This window comes from Prionailurus viverrinus, chromosome D1 (genome assembly GCF_022837055.1).
Source record: "Prionailurus viverrinus isolate Anna chromosome D1, UM_Priviv_1.0, whole genome shotgun sequence".
In the NCBI taxonomy this organism is placed as follows: Eukaryota; Metazoa; Chordata; class Mammalia; order Carnivora; family Felidae; genus Prionailurus; species Prionailurus viverrinus.
In genome coordinates, this window is record NC_062570.1 from 11,953,705 (window position 1) to 11,969,249 (window position 15,545).

A 15,545-nucleotide genomic window follows, 5' to 3' on the forward strand; every position below is an offset into this window, starting at 1 on the left:
ATCAGTAAGATATATATCAAGCCTAAGGCTATTATCAATAAGAGAGTATCAGGAATCAATAAGAAAAAAAGCAAACAAATAGAAAAATTGAGGCAGAAAACCCAAAGAGAAATTTCACTCACAGGAAAACGTGAGTGGTCAAAAGGACAAAGTTGCTCAATCTCCTTACCAACGTAAAAAAACTCTCACTGAAAACAAGATATTTTGTAACAAAAATACGGGCAATAATTTTATAATATAACCAGTTTGAGAGCAATGGGTATCCCCAAATCCTGTTAATAAAAAACCTTCTGGAAAATAGCATTACCTATAAAGTTGAAGATGAGAGTACCTTACTACCAATGACATTCCTGGGTATATGCTAACTACAGAAATTTTGCATACATGCACAAGAAACATGAATCAAACAGCTCACAGCAACCTTGTTTATAATAGCAAAAAAAAAAAAAAAAAAAAGGAAACAACCCAGGTCAATAAACAAATATATCACTTTCGGTATATTCAGACTATGAAATACTACATACCAGTGAAACTAAAGGAACTGCAGTTATAACCTTCAATATGAACGAGTTTCAAAAAGAAAAAGCTTAACTGAAAAGAGTCACTAGTACACTGACATATACAAGAATATTCACAGCAGCACTGTTCACAGTTACTCAAAACCGCAAAAGGCCCAAATATTCATTAACACCATCTCCCCCAGCTGGTGGCTCCCTCCTCCAGGAAGCCTTCTTGGCTTCCAGAGTCCCATTTTCCCAGCTCCCCTGGTATTCCTCCAACCTCCCTGGACACTGTCCACCTGCTCCAGCCTCTGAGCACTGGGAGGGTCCATTGCTTAGTCACTGAACCCGTTCCTTTTTGTACACCCCCAACCCCTCGGGAAGCTCATACAGTATCCCAACTTCACGGGCCATTCACAGGTTCAAGTCTTCTCTCTCTGTAGCCGGATCGCTCCCTTGAGCCGCACGCACACTTGGATCCCCCCACTGCCTTTCAGACACTCCACTTGATGTCTAGCAGGTGCCTCAAACTCAGCACCGCCCGACGATCTCTTCACCTGCCACCCAGTCTGCTGTAGCGGTAGTTACTCCAGCATTTCTGCAGCTCGGGAACAAAACCTGGAGCCCCTTCAAGTCCTCTCTCTCTCTTTCACACACACCCCTTATCTCCGCTGTAAGCAAGTCCCCCTCGGCAGGGGCTCCTCACCCCTCCGCCACCACCTCCTGGCCCACACCGCCAGAACCCGCAAAGCCTCCTGACTGCCCCGGGCCCCCTGCTCTGATCCATGCTTACCACCTCACCCCACAGCTCTGTTCTCAACAGAACCATCAGAATGACCTTCAGAAAACGGAAATCGGTTGAGGTCACGCCTCTGCTCCAAACTGTCCCAACGGCTAGCCTCTAGCTAGCGGAAAAGCCAAGCGCGCAGAGGCTCAGCATGATCCGCCTCCTGGTCCGTCTACCACCTCACCTCTCACTGCCCGCCGCACTCACTAAGCTTCCGCTCTGGCCTTGAGCAACCTCCTTTTCACTATCTTTAGTCTTAGCCCATTTAAAATCCAATCCCGGGGCGCCTGGGTGGCGCAGTCAGTTAAGCATCCGACTTCAGCCAGGTCACGATCTCGCGGTCCGTGAGTTCGAGCCCCGCGTCGGGCTCTGGGCTGATGGCTCAGAGCCTGGAGCCTGCTTCCGATTCTGTGTCTCCCTCTCTCTCTGCCCCTCCCCTGTTCATGCTCTGTCTCTCTCTGTCCCAAAAATAAATAAACGTTGAAAAAAAAAAATTAAAAAAAAAAATTTTAAATCCAATCCCCAGGGCTCCTTTTTCCATTTCTTTTTTTTTTTTTTAACTTTATTTTGAGAGAGAGGGAGGGAGGGAGAGAGAAAAAGACAGCAGGGTAGGGGCAGAGAGAAGGAGACAGAGAATCTCAAGCAGGCTCTGTACTGACAGCACAGAGCCCGAGGTGGGGCTCGAACTCACAACCTGTGAGATCATGACCTGGGCCGAAATCAGGAGTCAGACACTCAACTGACTGAGCTACCCAGGCGCCCTTCCTTTTTCCATTTCTTTCATTCCATCCTTCACTTTTCCCTACAGTGGTCACCACGTTCTGATATGCCACATAATTTACTTACTGACTTGTGGGTTTCCCTCACAAGAAAACAAGCTGCATGAAGGCAGGGATTCTCGTTCTTCTGCTCATCTCCAGTACCTAAAAGAGTGCTTGGCACATAGTAGGTGCCCATTAAATAAGCGCAGAATGAATGAATGAATGAATGAATGAATGAATCCATGTAATTGCTCAGAATTGTGCCTGGCACACAGTGATGGTTCAATACTTAGCAATTATTAGCATTATTCCCGCAGGGTTGATGTGATTGGTGGGCAACTCATATACACTCATCTCTTACGTTCTGCTAGTTCAGGGCAGGATACACGGAGATAGGATACACCTACTTGCTAATACTTCTTTGCTAGCAGCTCTCCCCTCTACTTCAGATGGTTCCGTAGCAACAGTGTCTTGCCCGGGCTCTTTAACTCTTTCTTCTGTGAGGAGGCTGACTGCCTGGGTGATGTCACCATTACTGGCCTAATGAAAGGGAAAACACGGACATTTCAAAAGTAAAGCATCACAGCATTTAAAATAAATAGTGAGTGAGTTTTTTTGGTTTAACTCCTGACTACCCTGGTGACATTCTGAATAATTCAAGGCATAAGGTAGAAAGGAGAAGAGAGTATGGCGGAGGACAGCAAGGGTACTACGCTCAAAGCTTGTATCAAATGGTTGGCTCCAGGAAGGGAGTTGCCATGTTCTGATTTCCCACAACACGCAGAGAAGAATGAAATCTTGCTGGAGATTTGCTCTCACTGCTCTGGAAGTTACTGCTCCTGATTTTGCAGGCTAGCAAAGGCATCATGTATCAAAAGGGGCTGACAGTTAAAACAGAGATTCTAAAGGAAGTCAGCCTCTACAATAAAAATGTTAGGCAGTTACCATATTCGATAGTGGTGATCACACTTCTGTCTGCTTTTAACTTTTTATTAGGAAAACTTTCTAACATACACAACAGTAGAGGGAATGTATAATTGAACCCTATGCACCTGTCACTCAGCTACGACAATTATCAAGTCATGGTCGATCTTGTTTTGCCTAACCTCTCCCAGACACTGTGAAGCAAATCCTAAGCTTTTCTTTTTATTTTTTTTTAACATTTATTTATTTTGAGAGAGAGCACACGTGAGACACAGTGAGAGAGCATGGGGGAAGGGCACAGAGAGGGGGAGAGAATCCCAAGAAGGCTCTGCGCTCGAGTCCGATGCAGGACTAGAACTCACAAACCACGACATCATGACCTGAGCCGAAATCAAGAGTTGGATGCTTAATTGACTGAGCCATCCAGGCGCCCGACAAATCCTAAGCATCTTATCAATACATCAGAATGTACCCTTTCAAAAATATAACCTACGGGGAGCCTGGGTGGCGCAGTCGGTTAAGCGTCCGACTTCAGCCAGGTCACGATCTCGAGGTCCGGGAGTTCGAGCCCCGCGTCAGGCTCTGGGCTGATGGCTCAGAGCCTGGAGCCTGTTTCCGATTCTGTGTCTCCCTCTCTCTCTGCCCCTCCCCTGTTCATGCTCTGTCTCTCTCTGTCCCAAAAATAAATAAAGACGTTGAAAAAAAAATTAAAAAAACAAAAATATAACCTACAATGCTATTACCACACCTTAACAGTAACAAGTGTTTTGGGGTGCCTGGCTGGCTCAGTAGGTTAAGCATTCGACTTTGGCTCAGGTCATGATCTCGCGGTTTGTGAGTTTGAGTCCCATGTTGGTCTCTGTGCTGACAGCTCAAAGCCTGGAGCCTGCTTCGGATTCTGTGTCTCCCTCTCTCTCTCTCTCACCCACTTACTCTGTCTCTTTCTCTCTCTCAAGATTAAATAAACATTAAAAAAAATTTTTTTAAATAGTAACAAGTGTTTTAATATCATATAACCAGTTCAAACTTACCTGACTCAACGATTTTTGAGTTTGTTTGAGTCAGGATCCATATAAAGGCTATAAAACGCAATTGGCAGATGCGTTTCTTAAATCTCTTTTGCTCTGTATGGTTCTTCCCAGTTAAGTCTCCCCCATCCTCAACATCCCCCCACCCTTATAATTCACATGGAGAAGATATTGGGTGATCTGACCCGTAGAGCTTCCGTCCCTGTATGCACTTTCGTTTTGACATAAAAATAGCTTGACTTGACATAACCATGATATGGACAACTATTTTAAAGCCTGTTGACTAACAGCGGTCTTGAAACTAACCTTCAGAGCTTCATGAAGAAAGGAAGGGTCCTGAATGCCTGTGATTTCTCTTAGTTGGTTTAACAGCATTTGGCAGCTCTGTATTTGAGAAACAAACAAAAAAAAAACCAGAGACAGGTCAGTCAGAAAGTAAACCTGGATACATTTCAAGAATTTAAGTATAAGCATCTTGGATAATCAGGCTTGAGACTTGCATATTTTACTTTAAGGAACTGACAAACTCCAAGCAACACAGTATTGACTGTCAGACACATTCTAAAATGCCAAATTTATTTCTCTTGTAAAAGGTTAATCATGAAAAATGCTTTTGGCACTGGTGGGAAATAATATTAGTAAACAGTAAAACTATTAACAGTAAAACTATTAAGTACGTAAAATATTTAAATGTAGTAGTTAGCCCTCGTAGTAGCTAAAGTGCCTGAGGTTTTTCTTTCTGTGAGTAATACATAACTGGGTCATATAAGGAGTCCAGGGAATCTGCATGGATGTGAAGATGCGCTATTTTAAGCCACACTGCACATGCCATTTTTATGTGTCATTTTTCACTGACAATAAATTTCCAATCGCGTAATTAACAAATGATACCACCAACGTCATGATTTAAAACTTCAGATTTGATTGCTTAAAAAGCAGAGACAGAACCAACATTTTCTGAACTGTAAATAAAATTCCAGAGGGAATAAACTATGGAAGCCTTTGTCTTCATTAATCAGAATCATGGAAAAACCTATCTTGTTAACTTCCAGCTACCACAAGATCAGTTTCTAACTCCTTTACAGCCTTCAAGTCTTCATTGGAACACTTTACCCTGTTTTGCACAAAGACAAAAGTTAACACAAAACACCTATTTTTCACAAGCAAGCTCGTCTAAAGAACTGGCTCACTCAATTCTTTTAGATAGATTACTGAAAACGAAATAGTTCAAATTTAATTCAGCGAAAAGAAATCAAATTTATACCATGCCTAAGGTTGTTTTGATATTAAGCCCCAATTCAATATCTGATGCTCCCCATCAACTATCTTTCAGTTAGTATCCAAGAGGTAGTCTACACTCACTGTCAGCTGTAACAGAAATAGTATCCTATGTTTTTCAACAGCTGAGGGCCCAACGCAACACTTAAATATCACACAACTAGAAATAACTAACTGAAACAGACCTGCACAAGTGCTCAGAAAAGCATCAACAGTCTTTCTGCTCTGGTCATGGGCCACAGTCATAGGATAGAAATGGAACCCGATGCTGCTGAGACCAGCACTCTTGGAGGCTATGAGTCTTGTCAAAGGTAGTCACTGCCTGTATACTGGGACAGTGCTATCAGACTAAAAGGTGTCTGGATTTAGCCTTGGCAAATGCTAGCATAGGGCTTTTAGAAAAATAAAGTATTAAAAAGTTTTTTTCCCCAAACTAATTCTTTTTTTTCTTTAATAATTTTTTTAAGTTTATTTATTTTGAGAGAGACAGTGGGGGAGGGGCAGAGAGAGAGAGGGAGAGAGAGGATCCCAAGCAGGCTCTGCACTGTCAGCGAGGAGCCCGATGTGAGGTTCGATCTTGCAAACTGTGAGATAGTGACCTGAGCCCAAATTGAGAGTTGGACACTCAACCAACTGAGCCACCGAGGCGCCCCTCAAAATAATTCTAATTCCATTTTATTTTATGTGTAAAAGTGTGTGAATCTATACATCTCAATCATACACAATTTTCTAAAAAATCAAAATCAATATGCCTCAAAAAGGGTGGAATAATACAGACCTTCCTCAAGTTATGACGGAGTTACATGCCAGTAAAGCCATCGTAAGTTGAAAATATCATTAAGTGGAAAATGCATTTAATAGACCTAACCTCCCCAACATCACAGCTTAGCCTAAGCCTACCTCAGATGTGCTCAGAACACTTACATGGGCCTACAGTGGGGAAAAAAAATCATCCAACACAAAACCTATTTTATAATAAAGTGATGAATATCTCATGCAGTGTACTGAATGCTGTACAGAAAGTGAAAACCAGAATGGTTGTAAATGCATCGGCTGTTGACCCCCCAAGGTAGCGCGGCTGACTGCCCCTGGGCCAGCATCACCAGAGAGGAGCATATCGCATAGCGCCAGCTTGAGGAAAAGATCGAAATGCCAAATTCAAGGTATGGTTCCTACTGGATGCATGCCATGCTTGCACCAACGTAAAGCTGAACCCTCATACGTCTGTAATTGGGAGGGGGAAACAAGTGGCGTTGTTATCCCTAAACTAGAACTAACAAGGTAGCCATGGGATTGATAATCACATCTTCACCTCCAATTACCCTGTGTACCAACTGACACTTTGGATTCCCAGAGAATCATGCCAGTCAGAAACAGTAGTTAACATACGCTGCTGACTGTCAGAAAGGCAATGCTACACATGCTCCGTATGTATTAAGTGATTTCAGTTTCACCCTCCTAAGAAAGCTGTGACAGGTATTATGCCGCTGTGACAGAGAACAAGCACAGGGAGGTCCCTGCACCAACACAAGGTTACTAGTAGGAAGGGCTGCTGTGAGATCTGACCCCCGGCTGCCCTGCCACGGGAGTCTGCACCCTACGCCAGGCTGTATCTGAGAAGACAAGGGCAACAGGCAAGAATACCTATTTCAGGGGTGCCTGGGTGGCTCAGTTGGCTGAGCATCTGACTTGGGCTCAGGTCATGATCTCACTGTTCACGGGTTCAAGCCCCATGTCAGGCCCTGTGCTGACAGCTCAGAGCCTGGAGCCTGCTTCAGATTCTGTGTCTCCCTCTCTCTCTGCCCCTCCCCTGCTTGTGCTCTCTCTCTCTCTCCCAAAAATGAATAAACATTAAAAAAAAAAAAAAAGAATACGTGTTTAATGCAAACCAATGCAGATAATTAATTCTTGTATTTTGACCTTAGTCTTGCATCTTTGGGAGTTTTCTATCACTATTTTGCCTGCCTTACAAAACCACACCTTTGACTACTTAGTCAGACAATCAGTTCTAAAACAGGAAAGTACTGTGTCAGAGGTAAACACTACTTTTGACTGAATCTGAACGGCACACTTACTTTATGCACCACAAAGGAGACAAAACAGTTGCCACTTAAACCAGGACACAATGCCTTCATGACAGTCCCAGGAGACACGTGAATTGGTCACACCAGCTTCCTGCAGCCCTAAAATTTCTTATTTATTTCGAGAAATATAGCCATTTCCCCCGCTTCCCCAGGTGCACTGCCTGGCATGGGACAAGCAATTCTTTTGCATGTTTCTCAGCAACAAAACTTAATATACCTAGGGTGGCTTCCTTTCTCAGGTCCCATAAAACACTCGATTGTACCTTTGCAAGAAAATTTGAAACTGCGATCATCCCTCCAGGGACAAATATTTTGCCTCCCATAAAACCAAATTTATACTCTGCTGTTCTGTTTCTATGCCTTTCTTCGTCCATTTTCTTTTTTTCATTTAAATGCCAAATCACAGTGTGATCTTTTAATTTTTTTAATGTTTATTTATTTTGGAGAGACAGACAGAGACAGAGCACGAAAAGAGGAGGGGCAGAGAGACAGGGAGACACAGAATCCGAAGCAGGCTCCAGGCTCTGAGCTGTCAGCACGGAGCCCGACGTGGGGCTCGAACCTGTGAACCGTGAGATCATGACCAGAGCCAAAGTTGGACACTTAACCAACTGAGCCACACAGGTGCCCCACAGTGTGATCTTTTAAACTGAAACGTTAACTAACTAGACTAAAAATTCAACTAACCAACAGCACATGCAGTCAACCGCCAGGACAGTAGGAGCAGCTCTGACCAAGCACAAACGTGTGAAGACAGTCTAAGTACCTCCTACCTGCTACTTGCAGACAGACAGTGTAAGGAACATCTCAACTTCAGAGATCTCAGAATGCCAAATCAATGTGAATCAGGGAAATATGGTACTCAAGTATTACATAATTCACCAATCATCATACTTAGCCATGGATTAAAGCCCACTCCCCTTTCTCCACTTTGTAAGACATCTAGAATAACACACACACGAAAGTTAAATAAACTCTGAGTCCCCCCTTTTTAAAAGCTACTGGCCAAGGGGCGCCTGGGTGGTTCCGTCGGTTGAGCGTCCGACTTCGGCTCAGGTCACGATCTCGCGGTCCGTGAATTCGAGCCCCGCATCAGGCTGTGTGCTGACAGCTCAGAGCCTGGAGCCTGCTTCCAATTCTGTGTCTCCCTCTCTCTCTGCCCCTCCCCTGTTCATGCTCTGTCTCGAAAATAAATAAACGTTTAAAAAAAAAAAAAGCTACTGGTCAGTTAAGCGTCTGACTCTGGATTTCAGCTCAGGTCATGATCTCAGGGTAGGTGAGTTCAAGCCCCGGGTCAGGCTCTGTGCTGTCAGTGCACAAAAAAGTTTCTGGACACAGATGACAGCTATGTAAAATCATTTTGTACAACTCCAGGAACAATACGCTACATGTTACTTCAAATCCAAACTCCTGATTTTGTTCCTCAGAGGCCGTTATCTGCTTCTACCTTTAACCTGCCCATCATTTTCTCCTACTCAGTCCTTACCTCACAAATGCATCCTCTCTCGTGCCTCCTAGTGTTAAACTTCTGTTATCTCCAGGAATGCCCAATTCCACAGTCCAGGGCTATATTCATCCCTTCTTTTTTTTTTTTTAAGTTTATTTATTTTTGAGAGAGAAAAAGGAAGAATGAGCATGGGAGGGGCAGAGAGAGAGGGGGAGAGAGAGAGAATCCCAAGCAGGCTCCATGCTGTCAGCACTGATCCCAACGCAGGGCTCAATCCCATGAACCACGAGATCATGGCTTAAGCCACAGATGGACGCTTAACCAACTGAGCTACCCAGGCCCCCCAAGGGATAGATTCATCTCGCTTCCTCCTTAAAGTCATTCCCAAGAACTCTGGTCCACACTATTCTCTACCTTTCGAATCCCCCATATTGCAGGAACAAATGAGCTTGTGAATGAAAGGGACTAAACTGTCTTTACCCGGTATTTCTCATCATGTGGTTCTCTAACTGTTTTCAAGGGGAAATTCCTGCCTCCATAAAGGCAAGAAGCATACAACATAATACCTAATTTGAACCATGCAAAGGACTGTGCTGGTAACAATTGGGACTATCATGTCAACATCTTCTTTGTGCCCAGAACCTTAGGTGCCTCACACACGTCATCCTTGTAACAACCCTAAAAGGTAGGAATCGTTATCTTCGTTGTGCAGATTAGGAAACTACGGTTTACCAAATCCATTTTGTCATGAAATGTCTTGAATTAAAAAGGCCAATCAGAGATAACTATTACGAACCTGAATAACAAATTTTACAAGGATTAAGCCGTGCTCCTGACATACACAAATAACGGCTATATGACTCAGTCTCGGGACTGTTTAGCTAAACCTATGTAATTAGTTAAACAAAGCCCAAATCCTAGGAAGTGTGCTACGTTTCAGGTATTAGTTTAACAGTAACAAACACACTACGCTCATTAGGATCCTACTGTATTAGTAACTCCCAGCTTTTCCGGGCACTCCTCAAGAAGCTGATTTAAATATTAACTTCACCATAACTACGAGGCAATATACACAGCCCACACCCAACGGGAGACAAGACAAAGCCTGTGCTCCAGTCATAATGAAGTCAAATAACTAGCAAGAGCCAACAGGTTTGCATTTCCTTAGCTAAATCCACATTGTTTCCATTAAACAAAAAGTACTCTCTTTTCTTGCCCAGAGGCAGTGAAGAAAGACAGGGACACACAAATCTCTAGAAAGAAGAAACTCAAGCTTTCTGACCTCGGCCACTCAGTGATTTTGGTGCAATCCAGTCCACTTCTCAGAACTGATGTTTTCTTAAAGCAAAGACAGTAATTCGTCCCACAATAAGCGATGAAAAGGACTATTCACATAATAAACCCTAACACCTCTAATCCTACTGCAGCTAAATTTGAACTCTCTTTGATCAGATGAGGCAAATTTGTGAAATTAATAATTAAGAGTTTTATCTTTAAAACACCCAGTTTAGGGGCACCTGGGTGGCTCAGGCATTTGGGCGTGTGACTTCGGCTCAGGTCACGATCTCACTGTCTGTGGAGTTCAAGCCCCGCGTCGGGCTCTGTGCTGACAGCTCAGAGCCTGGAGCCTGCTTGGGAATCTGTGTCTCCCTCTCTCTCTGCCCCTCCCCTGTCCAAGCTCTGTCTCTGTCTCTCAAAAATAAATATTCGGAAATTTTTTTTTGTTTTAATAAAATAAAACACGCAGCTTAGCATGGTGATGAGGAGCTTTCTAAATTATTCCATTCCCTCATACAGGAATGCAATTGTCATTCGGACATACACGTTTCCTAACCTCAATTGTCTATTCTTCCAAAGACATTTCTAAATTTGAAGCTAAGTGAATAACTGATAAATGTTCTCTTACTCCAAAAAACTACCAAAGTTCTTTGTAAGTATGCCTAATGAAGTCCTCTCCAAAATTAAAGACCTGCTTTTCCAATTTTAAAATGTAACTTAAGGGGCACCTGCGTGGCTCAGTCCAACTCTTGATTTGAGCTCAGGTCATGATCACAGGGTTCTGGAGTTCAAGACCTACACGGGGCTCTGCCTGGGTGGTTCAGAGCTTGCTTGGGATTCTCTCTCTCTCCCTCTCTCTATTCCTCCCCCACTTGCACTGTGTCTGTCTCCCTCTCTCTCTCAAAATAAATAAACTTAAAAAAATTTTTTTTTACATTTATTTATTTTTGAGAGACAAAGTGAGACAAAGCGAGAGTGGAGGAGGGACAGAGAGGGAGACACAGAATCTGACACAGACTCCAGGCTCTGAGCTATCAGCACAGAGCCCGATGTGAGGCTTGAACCCACAAACCATGAGATCATGACCTGAGCTGGAGTCAGACGCTCAACCGACTGAGCCACCCAGGTGCCCCTCAAAATAAATAAACCTTAAAAATAAAAATAAATAAAATGAAACTTAAGTACCCAAGGAAAGCAAAAGTACAGCTGTAGGAATCAAAGAAAATATTTAGCAGCAACTCCAGAAATCCAGTCTGGACATCAGGGTCTTAGATGCATCCAGAGTTGGCCACTGACCCTCCATATTCCACAAAACAAGGACCTGGCCACAAAAGCCCTGGTGCCTTCTCAGTTCTTCCAGCAACAAGTCCACGTTTATTCCAACAACCCCTGTTTACTCATAACATGTCATGAGGATAAGACTTTCTATCCTTTTTAGTGAACAAAACTAAACTCCCCGGAAGAGGCTACTTCACAACTTACTTCAATGACGCGTCAAGTAGGTACATGATGAAAAGGACGGTTTCAGTTCATCCACTGGCCCATGGTTTTTAAAAAGCATTAAAAGCTTTTAGGGGCGCCTGGGTGGCGCAGTCGGTTAAGCGTCCGACTTCACCCAGGTCACGATCTCGCGGTCCGTGAGTTCGAGCCCCGCGTCAGGCTCTGGGCTGATGGCTCAGAGCCTGGAGCCTGTTTCCGATTCTGTGTCTCCCTCTCTCTCTGCCCCTCCCCCGTTCATGCTCTGTCTCTCTCTGTCCCCAAAATAAATAAACGTTGAAAAAAAAATTAAAAAAAAAAAAAAAGCATTAAAAGCTTTTAAAATGTAGCCACTCTCGTGTGGCACAGAGGGGGGTTTAAACTGGAATTAAAAACCAGGAAGGAACTAACCATTATTCACTTTTCAATTTTTTTCACCTCTCTTTTTTCAAATGCGCAGAGAAATTCCAATAGTAGAAAAGGATACAAAGCGGAAAGGAATTTCTCCCTTCTTTCCATCTCAGTCCCATTTCCCAGGAGTAACCACCATTAATAGTTTCCGATATCTTTCCAGAAATGGCCGATGCACATGAATATATGTTTTCCACTGGATGTCACGTCCTGCAACTTTCTTCTTTCATACTGTACAACACATTAAGACAAGGCTTTTTCATTTCTTTGAATACGTGCCCCAATCAAGTACAAGAAATGAGGCCGGGAAACTGTTACAATAAGGACATACAGAATGCATCTTCCCAAATTAAAGAAAATGCCATGTTTAGTAATATATTGCTAAGGTCAATGGGGGAAACCAGGAAGGTAAGGGCAAAGACAGAAGAAATCAAATGCACATGCTTCCAGTTTTAGAAATCTAACAGTGAAATTCGAAGTTATTATTAGGAGGCACTCTGTGTGCAGTTTCTATTTGCGATAAGCAACGGGGACTTGAGAGGTGGTGTGGGACTGGACTAGGAAAGGTTCTCAATGTCAGCATGAGGTTGGACTTGATCTGATGAACAATGGAAAACAGGTCCCTTGGCAGGGAAAAAATAGGAAGGAAAATAAAGGTGCTTTAAGGAGGGTAATCTAGCACAGGTGGACAGCTATTTCAAGGCGAGATGAGACTACGGAAAGAAAGCTTAACTATGAGTTAGAAAGCTACCGATAAAAACAGGTGTGACTGGACAGGGAGGATGCAGGTAGGAGAACGGAGAAGGTGGGACACACAGTGAACAGCTCAAAGAATGGAGAAACGGAGTTTAGTCAAATATTTGAAACTGGATGCCTGAGAGAATGCCGCTGACCATTACAGAAAAGGAGACTAGTGAGAAACCCAACCAATGTAATATACCACACTGACAGAACAAGGGGGAGAAAACACACGGTTCTCTTGACTGATGTTGAAAGAGCATTTGACAAAATTCATCACCTCTTCATGATAAAAACAATCAGAAAACTAGGAATGGAAGGGAATTCCCTCAACATGATCCAAAGGGCCTTTATTAAAAAGCAAAAACAAAAACTCACAGCTAATATCATACTCAGTAGTCAAAGACTGAGAAAGCCACCCCGAAATCAGAATAAGACAAGGATGCCCACTTTCACCAATGCTATTCAATATCATATTGAAAAGTTCTGGCCAGAACAATTAGGCAAGTAAAAGAAAAGGTATCCAAACTGGAAAGGATCTGCCCCTGTTCACAGATGACAGGATACATAAAACCCCAAAGGAGCTACATCTGCTTGTTTGCTGACAAACAATTCAGCAAAGTTGCTACAAGATCAACACGCAAAAAACAACTGTTTCTGTACAGCAGCAATGAACAATATGAAAAAGAAATTAAAAAAACAATTCCAGGGGCACCTGGGTGGCTCAGTCCGTTGAGGGTCTGACTTCAGCTCAGGTCATGATCTCGCGGTTCGTTGAGTTCAAGCCCTGCGTCGGGCTCGCTGCTGTCAGCCCACTTGCTTCAGATCCTCTGTTCCCTTGCTCTCTGCCCCTCCCCCGCTTGCACTCCTCCAAAAATAAATAAACACACACATATATATTTTAATCCCATTTATAATATCCAAAAAAGTAAAATACCTAGGAACAAATTTAGCCAAACAGGTGATAGACTTGTACTCTGAAAAGTATAAAACATTGTAAAAAAAAAAAAAAAAAAAAAAAGAAAGTTAAAGAAAACGTAAATGAATGGAAAGATATTCAGGTTGATGCATTGGAAGACTGGATTAGTCACGGTTCTCCAGAGAAAGAAACAAACAACAGGGCGTGTGCGTGCGTGCATGCGCGCGCGCGTGTGTGTAAATGAACACTGCATTCCTAGTTTCCTGTTGGGGAGATGGGTGGGTGAGAAGTAATTTATTTTATAAGGAATTGGCGCTTGCAATCATGGAGGCTGATAAGTCCCCAGATCTTCAGTTGGCAAGTTGCACATCCAGAAGAGCTGGAGATGTCGTTCCAGTCTCAGGTGGAAAGCCAGAGAACCAGGAGAGCTGACAATGTAAGTTCCAGTCTGAGGGCAGGAGACCAAAGGCCCAGCTGAACAGTCAGGTAGGTGACCTTCCCTCTTACTCAGCCTTATTTGTTCTATCCAGGTTTTCAATTGATTGGATGAGGCCCACAGACATCAGGGAGAGCAATCTGCTTTACTCCCTCTACAACTCAAACGTTAATCTTATTCAGAAGCACCCTCACAGACATACAATTGACCAAATGTCTGGGCACCTCATTCTCCAGGCAGGCTGACACACAAAATAAACTTCATCTCAAAAGACTTCATATTGTTAAGATGGCAATATTATGCAAAGTGACCTGCAAATTCAATGCAATCTCTGTCCAAATTCCAACGGCCATTTTTGCAGAAACAGAAAAGTGGAGCCTCAAATTCATAAGGAATTTCAATGGGCCCTGAAGAGCCAAAACAATATTGAAAAACAAAACCAAACAAAACAAAGTTGGAGGACTCACACTTCTGGACTTCAAAAGCTATTAAAAAGCTACAGGAATCATGCCAGTGTAATATGGCAAAGGACCGACATACAGATCAATGAATTAGACTTGGGAATTTAGACTTGGGAATAGACTTGGGAATTGACCATACGTCTATGGTCAATTAATCTCTGACAAAGGTGCCAAGACCATTCGATGGGGAATAGTCTCTTCAAAAACTGATGCTGGCACAAGTAGACATTCGCATGCAAAAGAATCAAGTTGGACCCCTACCTCCACCATTAACTAACTCAAAATGGATAAGTAACCTAAATATGAGCGCTAAAATGACAAAACTCTTAAAATATAGAAGTAAATATTCATGATCTTGGATTTGGCAATGGATTAGATACGGCACCAAAAGCATGAGCAACAACAAAAAAAAAGGAGGTAAGCAAGACTTCACCAAAATTAAAAACTTTTGTGCATCAAAAAACATTATCAAGAAAATGAAATGACAACCTCCAGGAGGAGAGAAAACATTTCCAAATCATAAATCTGATAAAAGTCTAGTATCCAGATATCTTACAACTCATAATTCAAACAACCAAACACAAACAAATGCAATTCGAAAAATGGGCAAAGGACTTGAACAGACATTTCTCCAAAGAAACTACATAAATGGCCAATAAGCACATGAAAAGAGGGTCAACAGTAGCCATCAGGAAAATGCAAATCAAAAGTATAATGAGTTACCACTTCACACACATGAGGATGGCTCTTATACAACAAAACAAAGGAAAAACGGAAAATAAATGTTTGGAGAGGATGGAGGTGGAGAAACTAAAACCCTTGTGCACTGCTGGGGGTGGAGGGACATAAAATGTCGCACCTGCTATGGAAAACGGTTTGGTAGTTCCCCAAAAAACTAAAGACAGAATTGCCATAAGACCCAGCAATTCTACTTGGAGGAATGTATCTAAAAGAATCAGAAACAGGTACTCAAAAATGTTTGTACATGCATGTTCACAGTAGCTCTATTCATAAAAG

General features: G+C 42.8%; 1 protein-coding gene across 7 annotated transcripts in view; it reads right to left on the reverse strand.

Annotated features, from left to right (window-relative positions):
• USP28 (ubiquitin specific peptidase 28) overlaps positions 1 to 15,545 on the reverse strand; it is a 67,817-nt gene that overhangs the window by 43,777 nt on the left and 8,495 nt on the right. For all 7 annotated transcript variants that reach the window (XM_047878183.1, XM_047878182.1, XM_047878184.1 and 4 more), the window contains exons 2-3: positions 4,307 to 4,384; positions 2,456 to 2,588 (exon numbers count right to left, since the gene is read on the reverse strand). In XM_047878183.1, coding sequence (XP_047734139.1) covers positions 2,456 to 2,588; positions 4,307 to 4,384 — 211 coding nt within the window. The remainder of the gene's footprint in view (positions 1 to 2,455; positions 2,589 to 4,306; positions 4,385 to 15,545) is intronic.